The sequence below is a fragment of the Pongo pygmaeus genome, chromosome 12 (assembly GCF_028885625.2).
Source record: "Pongo pygmaeus isolate AG05252 chromosome 12, NHGRI_mPonPyg2-v2.0_pri, whole genome shotgun sequence".
In the NCBI taxonomy this organism is placed as follows: Eukaryota; Metazoa; Chordata; class Mammalia; order Primates; family Hominidae; genus Pongo; species Pongo pygmaeus.
In genome coordinates, this window is record NC_072385.2 from 90,223,964 (window position 1) to 90,237,370 (window position 13,407).

The following is a 13,407-nucleotide window of genomic DNA, read 5'->3' on the forward strand; positions in this document are numbered from 1 at the left end:
TTAAGTAGGCAGACATTACTGTGGCACAGTCATTGCTCACTTCCAGGAAGTGCATATGTTACCCCACCACCCCACTGTATTTTTTTAAAAAAATAGTGTTCCTTTCATCTCAAGACCTTCAATACTCTCTGTAGGCAACCAGTGTTAACATTTTCTTTTCAGTTCTCCTATAAAATGTCCATCCATAAAATAATCATAATCATAATAGTAGCTGACATTTATTAGTGGTTATTTCACCTCATTAACTCCTTCCTTGGACCCTATTATCATCCATATATTCTAGGTGAAGACACTGGGGTTTAGGTACATTAAGTGACTTGCCAAAGGCCACAGAGACAGTAAAACTGAGTTAAGACTTGAGCCCAGGCAGCCTGACTCCTGAACCTCTCTGCATATGAGAATATGTGTGTGCGAGTCCGTTTTCCTTTTGAACACATATGAAAACATATACACTGCTTGCTCTTTGATTTCACTTAGTATTATACCTTAAATATTGCTTCATATCAGCACACTTAGATATGGCTATTGATGGGAAAATATTTTATTTAGAAATTAAGACTGTTACCTTCATGAACCCAAAGAATAAAAACCAGTGTCTTCACAATACTAAATCAGACCCCATCCTGAAAGACCTTTGTTTAATATATAGTAAGATTAAATCCAGGAATGTGGTGGTATAATAAAAGCACTGAAAATAAATGGAATGAAGTCTCTGGTTTTTTTCGTGCCCCTACATTTTTTCGTTCTCTTTCTTACTCCTCCGTCAAATTCCTAAAATCCCTTTATGATTTTTTGGTGACGGTGGGCATCAGTTGCAGAGGTTGTTGACAGAGATCATTGAAGTAGTTCTGCTGTACGGATTTTGGTGACCTTCAGAAATCAACTTTTATTTGATCTGACCCATTCTGGATCAGTGTGTTTCATTCTCCTGCCTCTAATTTCACTCTGATCTTGTGTTTTTACGTGTCATTTGTCTGTCTGAGATCAAATGTTAAGACAAGATCAAGGTCTCAATGCATATTTGTGCAGTGTGCTTCTTTCAGCTCTGGTGCCCAACTTGTACTAAGTATTGGTCATAATGAGTAATCAGAAGGTGTACTTTCTTACCCTAGCCTTGGCAAGAATGCTATAACTTTACCTAGCTCTTTGGGAGAAAAAAGCCATGGTTCCCTGAAGACATTTTTGTAACTGAATGTAGCTTTTTTTTAGTTGAATAAAGTCTAATTTTTTTAAAAAAATCTGCTTAAAGAGAGTCTTCATTTCTCTTAGCGTGACTTACTAATAAAGTTGTATTCCTGTTTTGGTGGAAATCTGCATAGTGTTAGCTATGGAAAAGAACTGTCTACTTAGTTTGTGAGTTTACCTTTTGTGTAGACAGATTAAAAATTATTTTCAATATAGACATAAAGTTTTTTTGAATAGTCATTTAAAAAATATACATTATCTGAGCCTAAATAAACTATTAGAAATTTCTTCTAAATCAAACTATTTTTTGTATGTCTTTATTTTCCACTTCTGTAGATTTCAAATGCTTCAGAAGAAGCTAACTAACTTGAAACTTTCACTCTTGAGAGCCAGTAGCTACAAACATGAAAAGTAGACATGGAGGAAGGGAGTCTGGGAATGTGACTAAAGTGACTTTTTTTTAACAGCTTTATTGAGATGTAATTCACATACTATATAGTCACCCTTTTAAAGTGTACAATTCAGTGGTTTTCAGTATATTCACAGAGCTGTACAACCATTATTTAGTTTTAGAACATCAACCCATGAAACCTCCCGTACTCATTAGCAGTCACTTCCCATTTCTCTCTACCCCTGCCACTCAGCCCTAGGCAATCACTAATCTACCTTCCAGCTCTATACATTTGCCCTTTCTGGACATTTCATATATATGGAATCATACAGTATGTGATCTTTTGTGTGTGGCTTCTTTCAATTAGCGTAATGTTTTCAGAGTTCATCCATGTTGTAATATATATTAGTACCTCGTTCCTTTTTATTGCCTCAAGTAGCTTAATACCCTATTTTTATGTTTATTGGACATCGGCAAAGTGTTAGATACAAAGCAAGTAAGAAGCTACTGAAAATTTCAAATATAGGACCTCTTTGGTGTTTGCAGTATTTCTTTTTGTTCCATGGAGTTTCAAATGCTTTGATTTGATTAGTCCTACAAGTAATGATTCTTTTGTGAAGAATTAACTAACTGCTTCATCTCCAGGGAGCCTTAACATTCTTACAAGAAATTTAATCCAGAGATTTTTTTGTTTTTTAAGTAAAGAGAATTTTCTTGTTAGATAAATTTGTTACTGAAACTGATTTGTTTATTGTATCAGAACTGCCACCTACTTAGGGTTCTTAAGGAGTTGTCAATAAGAGCCATTTTTTGGCCTTTTAGAATTATAAAATTTAATGAGCAAACTGGAAGTGACCTTAGAGATGACATGATTTCACCTTCACCTAAATTTATAGATGAAGAATCTGTAGGTTCCACTGTGAGGTTAAACCGCTTGCCCACAGCCACATGGTTTAATTAACTTTCTTTGATAACCACATGTTTTTATTAAGGGGATTTTGCATTTTGGGATTGATCTAGGGAAGCAGCAAAAAAGTATATGTAAACTAAGAACCCTGTTAATTTTTCCATTCTTTTTCCATAGGCACTGTTGGCGTCTGAACCAAAGAAAGGCAAAATGGATTTGTTGAAAATAACAATGAAAGAGTTAATCTCTTTGGCTGGGCCTACAGATGACTTACAGAGTACAGTCCCCCAGGTAATCATGGAAATAAACAAACCCTCCAGTGTTGCTTTTAGTTTTGTTTTGTTTTTCACTTTTTTCAAGACGGTTGTTACTGTCTTGTTACCCAGGCTGGAGTACAGTGGCACAATCTCAGCTCACTGCAATCTTCGCCTTCCAGGTTCAAGCAATTCTCCTGCCTCAGCCTCCTGCAGTTGTTTTAAATCTTTGCTTTATTTTTTAACAAAAAGTATCTGCTGGAGATAAAGAACTCTTGAACATTGGACAGACATTTGAAGCTTGTTTGAATAGTTTTTCTTTCTTTTTTTTTTGTCTTTACCATCCACAAAATAAACCATTGCTTTAGTTGAATATATTAATCAAAACAAACAATTTTTAAACTCTGGTGAAAACATCCAGCTTATATAAGATATTTTATAATACTATTGCATCTACGAATTTGAAAGTGCATATGCTAGCACTTTAGAATTTCATGTGTGTTTCTTTGCGTTGATGTACATTTTGTAACTCAGCAGTTGAAAATTTCCTTTAAATATGATATCTACCTTTTGGGGTGTTCATATTTTACTAGCATTTAGTTCCTTTTAGTCACTACCTACATATATGAAGTTAAAGCACTCCTCATAGCTCCACTTCACCACTAGGGAGTAAATATTAATACCTATCAAGTACTGCTTGTACATTATAGTCTGGACTTACTCAGTTAATGCTTCATAGTAGGACACTCCTTTTTTTTTGTTTGTTTTTTGAGACAGAGTCTCACTCTGTTGCTCATGCTGGAGTGCAGTGGTGCGATCGTGGCTCACTGCAACCCCTGCCTCCTGGGTTCAAGCGATTCCCATGCCTCAGCCTCCCCAGTAGCTGGAATTACAGGCATGGGCCACCATACCTGGCAAATCACCTGAGGTCAGGAGTTTGAGACCAGGCCCAATCATCTGTTGGCCAGGTTGGTCTGGAACTCCTGACCTCAGGGATCTGCCTGCCTTGGCCTTCCAAAGTGCTAGGATTACAGGTGTGAGCCACCATGCCCAGCCTATAGTAGGACACTCCTACCCAACTGTAAAGGGCCATGCTAGGTCAGGGAACAGATTGAGAGCTGAAGTTTGCAATCAAGTACGATAAGTACATATGATTTTATTTCAGAACCTGTGGGAGGTGTTAAAGGGAGCCCACAGGCCAGAATGAGGACTGTGGAAAAGAAAGGGGATTTTATGTTTGTTGGATATTGGCAAAGTGTTAGATAAAGGGAGCCCATGGGCTGGAATGTGGACTGTGGAAAAGAATCCCCGTTCTTTTCCACAGTCATATGGAACATAGTCATATGGCACATAGTGGCCAGTGCCCATAGATATGAAATGTCTTTATTTCTTTAAAAAATTGACTGAAATGTTGTTAATCACCGTTCAAAAATGATCATTTCAAGACATTTTTCAGTGAAATGTGAAAAAAATGTAATTGGTTCTATTTTCCTAGACTATCACTTTTAAAAAGTACATGTTGAGTATCTTTTATCTGAAATGCTGGGGACCAGAAGTGTTTCAGAGTTCAGATTTTTTTTTTTTAATTATTTTGGCATATTTGCATTATACTGAACAGGTCAGCATCTCTAATCTGAAAATCTAAAATGCTCCAATGAGCGTTTCCTTAGAATGTCATGTCCGTGCTCAAAAAAGTTTCAGATTTTGGAGCTTTTTTGATTTCAGATTTTTCTATTTGGGATGCTTTACCTGTGCTATTTTTATAAGAACATCTAAAAATAGTGGGGCTTGGTTTTAACGAGTGCTGGATAGTTACTGCCCTACTCTACTTCAAGGTGATTAATGGCATTTTAGTGATCATTTTTATGAAATTGGTGAGATTTAAAAATTTTGTCTCTGACCAGTCTTCTAAGCTTTTTTAGTTGATAATTTGCTTTCCTTCTCCCCTCCCATGGTTCATTTCTTCATTATTTTTATTATGTGTCTTTGAAATACTTCAGTATGCAGAAATGTATAGTAAATAATGAACATATTTGAAACCAGTTCCAATTTAAAAAATTAAACATTACAGAGACCGTTAGTTATGCTGTGGATTCTTCCACATCTCATTCCCGTTTATTCCTCCTCAGTTATAATCACTAACCCAAATTAGTGACTATCATTCCCAAGCATTTTCATCATACTTTTATCTCCTTTTACATGAATGTTGTTATCGACACTTTTTATACTTTGCTTTTGTCAATCAACATTATATTTTTAAGATTAGTAAGCTCCTGTTCAGCCCCTGTTCACTTTCATTTCTGAACAGTATTTTATTCTATTTCATTTCATCCCTTTTGTGAATGGACATTTGGGTTGTTTCCCGTTTTCTTCTATTACAAACAATGCTGAAACAAACAGTCTTGCGTGTCTCCTTACACACGTGAGTGTTTCTCCACGTTATATACCTAGAAGTAGAATTGCAGAGTTGTAGGGTACACACATATTCAATTCAATACTGTTGTGTTGTCTCCAAAGTGGTTGAACTAATTTGTATTCGTGCCAGCAGAGTATGAGTTTCCATTGCTTATCAACACCTTTGTATTATCAGACTTTTACAGTTTTTGACTTTCTGCTTAGTGTGAAATGATGTTTTCTAGTTTTATTTTGCATCTTTCTTATTACTAGTTAGCTTTAACATCTTTTCATATGTTTATTAGCCTTTTGGTTTATTTCTGAAAGTTGTCTGTTGAAAGACTTTGCTTACTTTTAATATTGGTTATTTGTCCCTTCATTTTTGTTTTGTAGGAGTTGGATTTTTATTGTTGTTTCAAAAATATTTTCTTGATACTGATTTCTTTTTGATCATTTGAATTACATATATATTCTCCCAAACTGTGTTTTCTCTTTTTACTTTGTGGTCTCTATTATTATATAGATATTTTTAATTTTAATAAAATAGAATAGGTCAGCTTTCTCCTTTATGGGTTGTACATTTGGATCTTATTTCAGAAATTATACCCCAAGATCAGAAAGATATTTTATATTTTCTTTCTTTTTTCTTTTTCTTTTCTTTTCTTTTTTTTTTTTGAGATGAGGTCTCACTCTGTGGCCTAGGCTGGAGTGCAATGGCATGATCTCAGCTCACTGCAACCTCCGCCTCCTGGGTTCAAGCAATTCTCCTGCCTCAGCCTCCTGAGTAACTGAGATTATAGACTTCCGCCACCATGCCCTGCCAATTTTTATATTTTTAGTAGAGATGAGGTTTTGCCATGTTGGCCAGGTTAGTCTCGAACTCCTGACCTCACGTGATTCTCCTGCCTCGGTCTCCCAAAGTGCTGGGATTACAGGCGTGAGCCACCACACCTGGCCTAAAACCACTATTTTAATTATTGTGTCTTTATAAAAAGTTATACTATCTGGCAAGGTGAATCTCTCTTTTTTCTGTTTTCCCTTCAGAATGACCTTGGCTATGTTTGTCCTATTGCTGTTCCATAAAAATTTTAGACTTAGCTTGTTAAACTCAATAAAAAGCCCTTTTGGAATTTTGGTTAGAATTTAAATGTATTGATTTATTTGGGAAAAATTATCTTTTTAAGTATTGAATCTTCCATGAGCATGGCTTATTTCTCCATTTATTCAGATCATTTAATGTCAGTTATTATTTTTTAAACTAATTCCCATAAAAGTCTTTTTTTTTTGGAGATGGAGTTTCGCTTTTGTTGCCCAGGTTGGAGTGCAATGGCGCGATCTCGGCTCACTGCAACCTCTGCCTCCTGGGTTCAAGCAGTCCTCCTGCCTCAGCCTCCCGAGTAGCTGGGATTACAGGCGTGCACCACCACGCCCAGCTAATTTTTTTATTTTCAGTAGAGACACGATTTCACCATGTTGGCCGAGCTGGTTTTGAACTCCTGACCTCAGGTGATCCACCTGCTTCAGCTTCCCAAAGTGCTGGGTTCACAGGCGTGAGCCACCATGCCTGGCCCATAAACGTCTTATAGATTATTTTTGAGATTTATTTCTGATATCTTATTTTTTTGCAATTATGAATGGTACTTTTAAAAGATTATATTATCTGTTGCTGTTTGAGAAGAATGCAGTTAATTTTGGGGTTATAATTGTGCGTATATTCAGCAGTCTATCAGAATTGCTGGGCTTATATTCAGCAGCCTATCAGAATTGCTGTAACACAGGAAATGACTTATCTGTAAATTCTTTTGGATTTGTTTTATGGATAATCAAACCTTTGACAAATAATGCTAAGTTTGTTTTAACTTTCTACTTTTTAGTTTTTTCAAAACAGTTTTTATTGTACTTTGCTGCTGGAACCTGTAGTAAAGTTTGGTATAGAAAGAGAGATAGCAGGCATCCTTATGTTGTTTCTGATCAATCTGCTGCAATTTTTAATCTACCCATTATCTTATTAAGGAAATTAAATTTTATTGAATATTTTTTGCATCTTTTGAGATAAATATGTTTTCTTCTAGAATTTGCAGATGTAATGAATTGTATTGATTTTTCAATTTAATATTATCTTTGCATTCTTGCGTATCTCACTGGTTTTGTGAGTGAGACTGGCCTGTGGTTTTCCTTTTCATGCCGTTCCTTTCCTGTTTTTTTAAATATGCATCTTTTGATGGAATTATAGTACATATACAGACAAGTGTACAAACCATATGTGTACCTCAGTACAGTTTCACAAAGTGAACACATTTGTGCAGCCATCAAGAAATAGAACTTTTCTAGCAACTGAAAGCCCCTCTTGTTCTCTTCCAGTCCACACCCTTCTCTCCAAGAGTAGCCACTAGCCTAACTTCCAATACTCTAGTTTTAGTTTTATCTTTTTTTTGAGTTTTACATAAATGAGACCATACATTATTATTATTTTTTTATTTTAGAGACGGGATCTTGTTCTGTCACTCAGGCTGGAGTGGAGTGGTGCAATCTTAGCTCACTGTAGCTTCAAACTCTTTCATAATATTTTTTATTTGTGCCTTATTTCTCTCCTCTCTTCTTGGTTAGTCTTGTCAGGGGTTTATTTCTGTTTCAGAGAATCAGCTTTTGGGTTTGTTAATGCTCTTAGTTGTGTCTTTGCTATGTTAAAAGTTTCTGCTCTAAATTTTTATTTTCTTTCTGTGTTTCAAGTTTATTGTTGACTTATTTTCTGTTGACTTAATTGGTCACTTACACAATCATTCTAGTCTTTTAAAAAAACAAGCATTTGAGATGTACATTTTTTTTTTGAATTTCACTTAAGCTGCATCCTACAAGTATTGATATGTAGGTAGCATCTTCAAAATATTAAAAAAAAAATTTGACCAGTGTTTAATGTGCTTGAAAATGTGCCAATTTTAAGCATTTTTTAGGCCAGGCACGCTGGCTCACGCCTATAATGCCAGCACTTTGGGAGGCCAAGGCAGGTGGATCACCTGAGGTCAGGAGTTCAAGACCAGCCTGGCCAACATGTTGAAACCCTGTCTCTACTAATTATACAAAACTTAGCCGGGCGTGGTGGCATATATCTGTAATCCCAGCTACTCGGGAGGCTGAGGCAGGAGAATCGCTTGAACCTGGGAGGTGGAGGTTGCGGTGAGCCGAGACCGTGCCATTCTACTCCAGCCTGGGCGACAAGAGTTAAACTCCATCTAATAAAATAAAATAAAATAAAAAGTAAAGTTTTTTTTTGAAGTTTCTTAATTCCATGGTGATCAGAGCATAATCTGTAAGTTATTAATTACTTGGTATTTGTTGAGACTTTATTTGTAGCTAGGTATGAGGGATTTTAGAAAATAAATGTTTCATGTGTGCTCGAAAAGAATGTGTTATCTCTTTAGGTGCAGGCTTCTATGTATGTCCATTGGATCAAGCTTTTTTATAGCATTGTTTGAATCTTACTAATTTTTTGTAAAATGGTTTATCAGTTACTGGATGTCTGTTATTAAATCTGCTATTTCATTTGTGGATTATCCATTTCTTGTAATTCAGTAAATTTTTTGTTTTGAAGCTGTACTATTGGATATGTGTAGATTTAGAATTAGCCACGGTTTTCAACTACAACTAATTTTGAACTTCTTGTTTTAGGTTCATGCTTTAAATATCCTTAGAGCATTGTTCAGAGATACGCGCCTGGGAGAAAATATTATTCCTTATGTTGCTGATGGAGCTAAGGCTGCAATTCTGGGTTTTACATCACCGGTCTGGGCAGTAAGTGCTGTCACTATTTATTTTCATTGATTTAATTATGCTTCTGAGTAGGTTTTAATAAACTAATCTTTCACTGGATGATAAAAAATATTTCCTGCCCTTTACCATGAAGTTTCTTAGAAATCTTTGGATCAAGCTACATTTTTTATTCTCGATATTTCATGGTTCCATTTTCACTCATTTGTTGGCTTATTAGCCATCTTTCTTTTTTTTTTTTTTAATTTTAGTGATTGCTTTAGAGTTTACAGTATGTATGTTTAACTTATCACAGACTACCTTCAAGTGATATTACACCATGTCACTTAAAGTATAAGAACTTAATAATAGGGCACTTCTGTTTCTCTCCTCCGAATCTATGTGCTATTATTGTTACACATTTTACTTTTATGTGTGTTGTAAACTTACACTACATTGTTGTTATTTTTCTTTAAATAGCCAGTTATATTTCTTTTCAATTTACCACTTTAGCTGTTTTTTTAAGTATATACAATGCAGTGGCATTATGTGCATTCACAACAACATTTATCAGCACTGTGCATTTCTGGAACATTTTCATCATCCCGGGCAGAAGCTCTGTACTCATTAAACACTAACTCCCATCTCTCATCTCCCTCACCCCTAGTAACCTCTGTTCTCCTTTCTGTCTCTGTGGATTTGCCTGGTCTAATACCTCATATAAATGGAATCGTACAATATTTGTCCTTATGTTATTGGCTTCTTTCATGTAGTATATGAAAGGTTGATCCATACTGTGCGGGGGGGGGGGGGCATGTGTGTGTGTGTGTGTGTGTGTGTATATTGGTTTATCAGTATACACACATCCCACATTTTCTTTTTTTAATTTTTATTTAAGTTCCAGGATACATGTGTAGAACATGCAGGTTTGTTACATAGATATAAGCGTGCCATGGTGGTTTGCTGCACCTACCAACCTGTCATCTAGGTTTTTTGTTTGTTTGTTTTTAATTGAGACGGAGTCTCGCTCTGTCACCCAGACTGGAGTGCAGTGGTGTGATCTCAGCTCACTGCAACCTCTGCTTCCCGGGTTCAAGTGATTCTTCTGCCTCAGCCCCCCGAGTAGCTGGGACTACAAGTGGATGCCACTACGCCTAGCTAATTTTTGTATTTTTGGTAGAGAGAGTGTTTCACTATGTTAGCCAGGCTGGTCTGGAACTCCTGACCTTGTGATCCGCCTACCTTGGCCTCCCAAAGTGTTGGGATTACAGGCATGAGCCATCACGCTCAGCCTGTCATCTAGGTTTTAAGCCCGTCATGCATTAGCTATTTGTTCTGATGTTCTCCCTCCTTTCCTGACTCCAACAGGCCCTGGTATGTGTTGTTCCCCTTCCTGTGTCTATGTGTTCTCACTGTTCAACTCCCAATTATGAGTGAGAACATGCAGTGGTTGGTTTTCTGTTCCTGTGTGAGTTTGCTGAGGATGATGGCTTCTAGCCTCATCCATGTCCCTGCAAAGGACATGATGTCATTCCTTTTTATGGCTGAATAGTATTCCATGGTGTATATGTACTACATTTTCTTTATCCAGTCTATCATTGATGGGCATTTGGTTTGGGTCCATGTCTTTGCTATTGTAAATAGTGCTGCAGTAAACATATGTTGCATGTATCTTTATAGTCGAATGATTTATATTCCTTTGGGTATATATCCAGTAATGGCATTGTTGGGTCAAATGGTATTTCTGGTTCTAGATCCTTGAGGAATCACCACACTGTCTTCCACAGTGGTTGAACTAATTTACATTTCCACCAACAGTGTAAAAGTTTTCCTATTTCTCCACAGCCTTACCAGCATCTGTTGTTTCTTGACTTTTTAGTAATCACCATTCTGACTGGCGTGAGATGGTATCTCATTGTGGTTTTGATTTGCATTTCTCTAATCATCAGTGATGTTGAACTACCACATTTTCTTTATCCAAATTCATCTGTTGATGGACATTTAGGTTGTTTCCACTTTTTGGCTATTATGAATAATGCTGCAGTGAATTATAATGTATAAATTATCTGAGTCATTTTAGTTCTTTTGGGTATATCATATGGTAATTCCATGTTTAACTTTTTGAGGAATGAACAAACTTCTTCCCCAGCAGCAGCACCATTTTATACTCCCATCAGCCATTCACAAGTTCCAGTTTCTTTACATCTTTACCAATACTTGTTATCTTTTTTTTTTTGATAATAGCCATCCTAATGGGTGTGAAGTGGCATCTCATTCTGATTTTGATTTGCATTTCCCTAATGATAAATTATGTTGATCTGGAAACAAAACAACTCTGAGCATATAAATGTGTCTGTATTTTGGATGCTGTGGACTCTGGTATTAGTATGTTAAGTTAGTGCTACAAATAAACTATCAAAAGTTGAAAAAACGAGACACTCGCAAAACATTGAAATGGAAGAGGTTAAATACTGAGTCGCATTTTCTTTTGTAATATGTTCACTGTCCAGAAGCATTTTGATTCAAAACTTTAAAGATAGTGGGCAATACCCAGTACAGTTGTTGGATTTTTTTTTTTTTTTTTTTTAATTTCTTTTTTTTTTTTTTTTTTTTTTTTTTAAATTTATGAAGTATTTATTGATCGTTCTTGGGTGTTTCTCGGAGAGGGGGATATGGGAGGGTCATAGGATAATAGCGGAGAGAAGGTCAGGAGATAAACACATGAACAAAGGTCTCTGGTTTTCCTAGGCAGAGGTCCCTGCGGCCTTCTGCAGTGTTTGTGCCCCTGGGTACTTGAGATTAGGGAGTGGTGATGACTCTTAAAGAGCATGCTGCCTTCAAGCATCTGTTTAACAAAGCACATCTTGCACCGCCCTTAATCCATTTAACCCTGAGTTGACACAGCATATGTTTCAGAGAGCATGGGGCTGGGGGAAAGGCCATAGATCAACAGCATCCCAAGGCAGAAGAATTTCTCCTAGTCAGAACAAAATGGAGTCTCCTGTGCCCACCCCTTTCTACACAGACACAGCAACAATCTGATCTCTCCTTCCTTTCCCCACACTTCCTCCCCTTCTCTTCAACAAAACCGCCATCGTCCTCATGGCCCGCTCCCGATGGTCGCTGTCTCTTTGGAGCTGTTGGGTACACCTCCCAGACAGGGCAGCCGGGCAGAGGCGCTCCTCACGTCCCAGACAGGGCGGCCGGGCAGAGGCGCTCCTCGCTTCCCAGATGGGGCCGCCCGGGCAGAGGCGCTCCTCTCCTCCCAGACGGGGCGGCTGGGCAGAGGCGCTCCTCACTTCCCCGACGGGGCCGCCCGGGCAGAGGCGCTCCTCGCTTCCCAGAAGGGGCCGCCCGGGCAGAGGCGCTCCTCGCTTCCCAGACGGGGCCGCCCGGGCAGAGGCGCTCCTCGCTTCCCAGACGGGGCCGCCCGGGCAGAGGCGCTCCTCACTTCCTCCCAGACCGGGTGGCAGCCGGGCAGAGGCGCTCCTCACCTCCCAGACGGGGCGGCCGGGCAGAGGCGCTCCTCACCTCCCAGACGGGGCGGCCGGGCAGAGGCGCTCCTCACTTCCCAGAGGGGGCGGCCGGGCAGAGGCGCTCCTCACTTCCCAGACCGTGTGGCAGCTGGGCAGAGGCGCTCCTCCCTTCCCAGATGGGGCAGCCAGACAGAGGCGCTCCTCACTTCCTCCCAGACGGGGTGGCGGCCAGGCAGAGGCACTCCTCACTTCCCAGAGGGGGCGGCCGGGCAGAGGTGCTCCTCACTTCCTCCCAGACGAGGTGGCAGCCGGGCAGAGGCACTCCTCACCTCCCAGACGGGGCGGCCAGGCAGAGGTGCTCCTCATCTCCCAGACGGGGCAGCCGGGCAGAGGTGCTCCACACTTCCTCCCAGACGGGGTGACGGCCGGGCAGAGGCACTCCTCACCTCCCAGACGGGGCGGCCGGGCAGAGGCGCTCCTCACCTCCCAGACGGAGTGGTCAGGCAGAGGTGCTCCTCACTTCCCATATGTGGGGGCGGCCGGGCAGAGGCACTCCTCACTTCCCAGATGGGGCAGCCGGGCAGAGGCGCTCCTCACTTCCTCCCAGACGGGGTGGCGTCCAGGCAGAGGCACTCCTCACCTCCCAGACGGGGCAGCCGGGCAGAGGTGCTCCTCATCTCCCAGACGGGGCAGCCGGGCAGAGGTGCTCCTCACTTCCTCCCAGACGGGGTGGCAACCGGGCAGAGGCACTCCTCACCTCCCAGACGGGGCGGCCGGGCAGAGGCGCTCCTCACTTCCCATACGGGGTGGCGGCCGGGCAGAGGCGCTCCTCACTTCCTCCCAGACGGGGTGGCAGCCAGGCGGAGGCGCTCCTCACTTCCCAGACGGGGTGGCCGGGCAGAGGCGCTCCTCACTTCCCAGACGGGGTGGCCAGGCAGAGGCACTCCTCACCTCCCAGACGGGGCGGCTGGGCAGAGGCGCTCCTCACTTCCCATACGGGGTGGCAGCCGGGCAGAGGCGCTCCTCACTTCCCAGATGGGGCAGCCGGGCAGAGGC

At 40.3% G+C, this 13,407-nt stretch overlaps 1 protein-coding gene across 10 annotated transcripts in view; it reads left to right on the forward strand.

Annotated features, from left to right (window-relative positions):
* Positions 1–13,407, forward strand: part of THADA (THADA armadillo repeat containing) — a 366,352-nt gene that overhangs the window by 80,838 nt on the left and 272,107 nt on the right. For all 10 annotated transcript variants that reach the window (XM_054475156.2, XM_063648769.1, XM_054475159.2 and 7 more), the window contains 2 exons: positions 2,661–2,774; positions 8,798–8,920. In XM_054475156.2, coding sequence (XP_054331131.1) covers positions 2,661–2,774; positions 8,798–8,920 — 237 coding nt within the window. The remainder of the gene's footprint in view (positions 1–2,660; positions 2,775–8,797; positions 8,921–13,407) is intronic.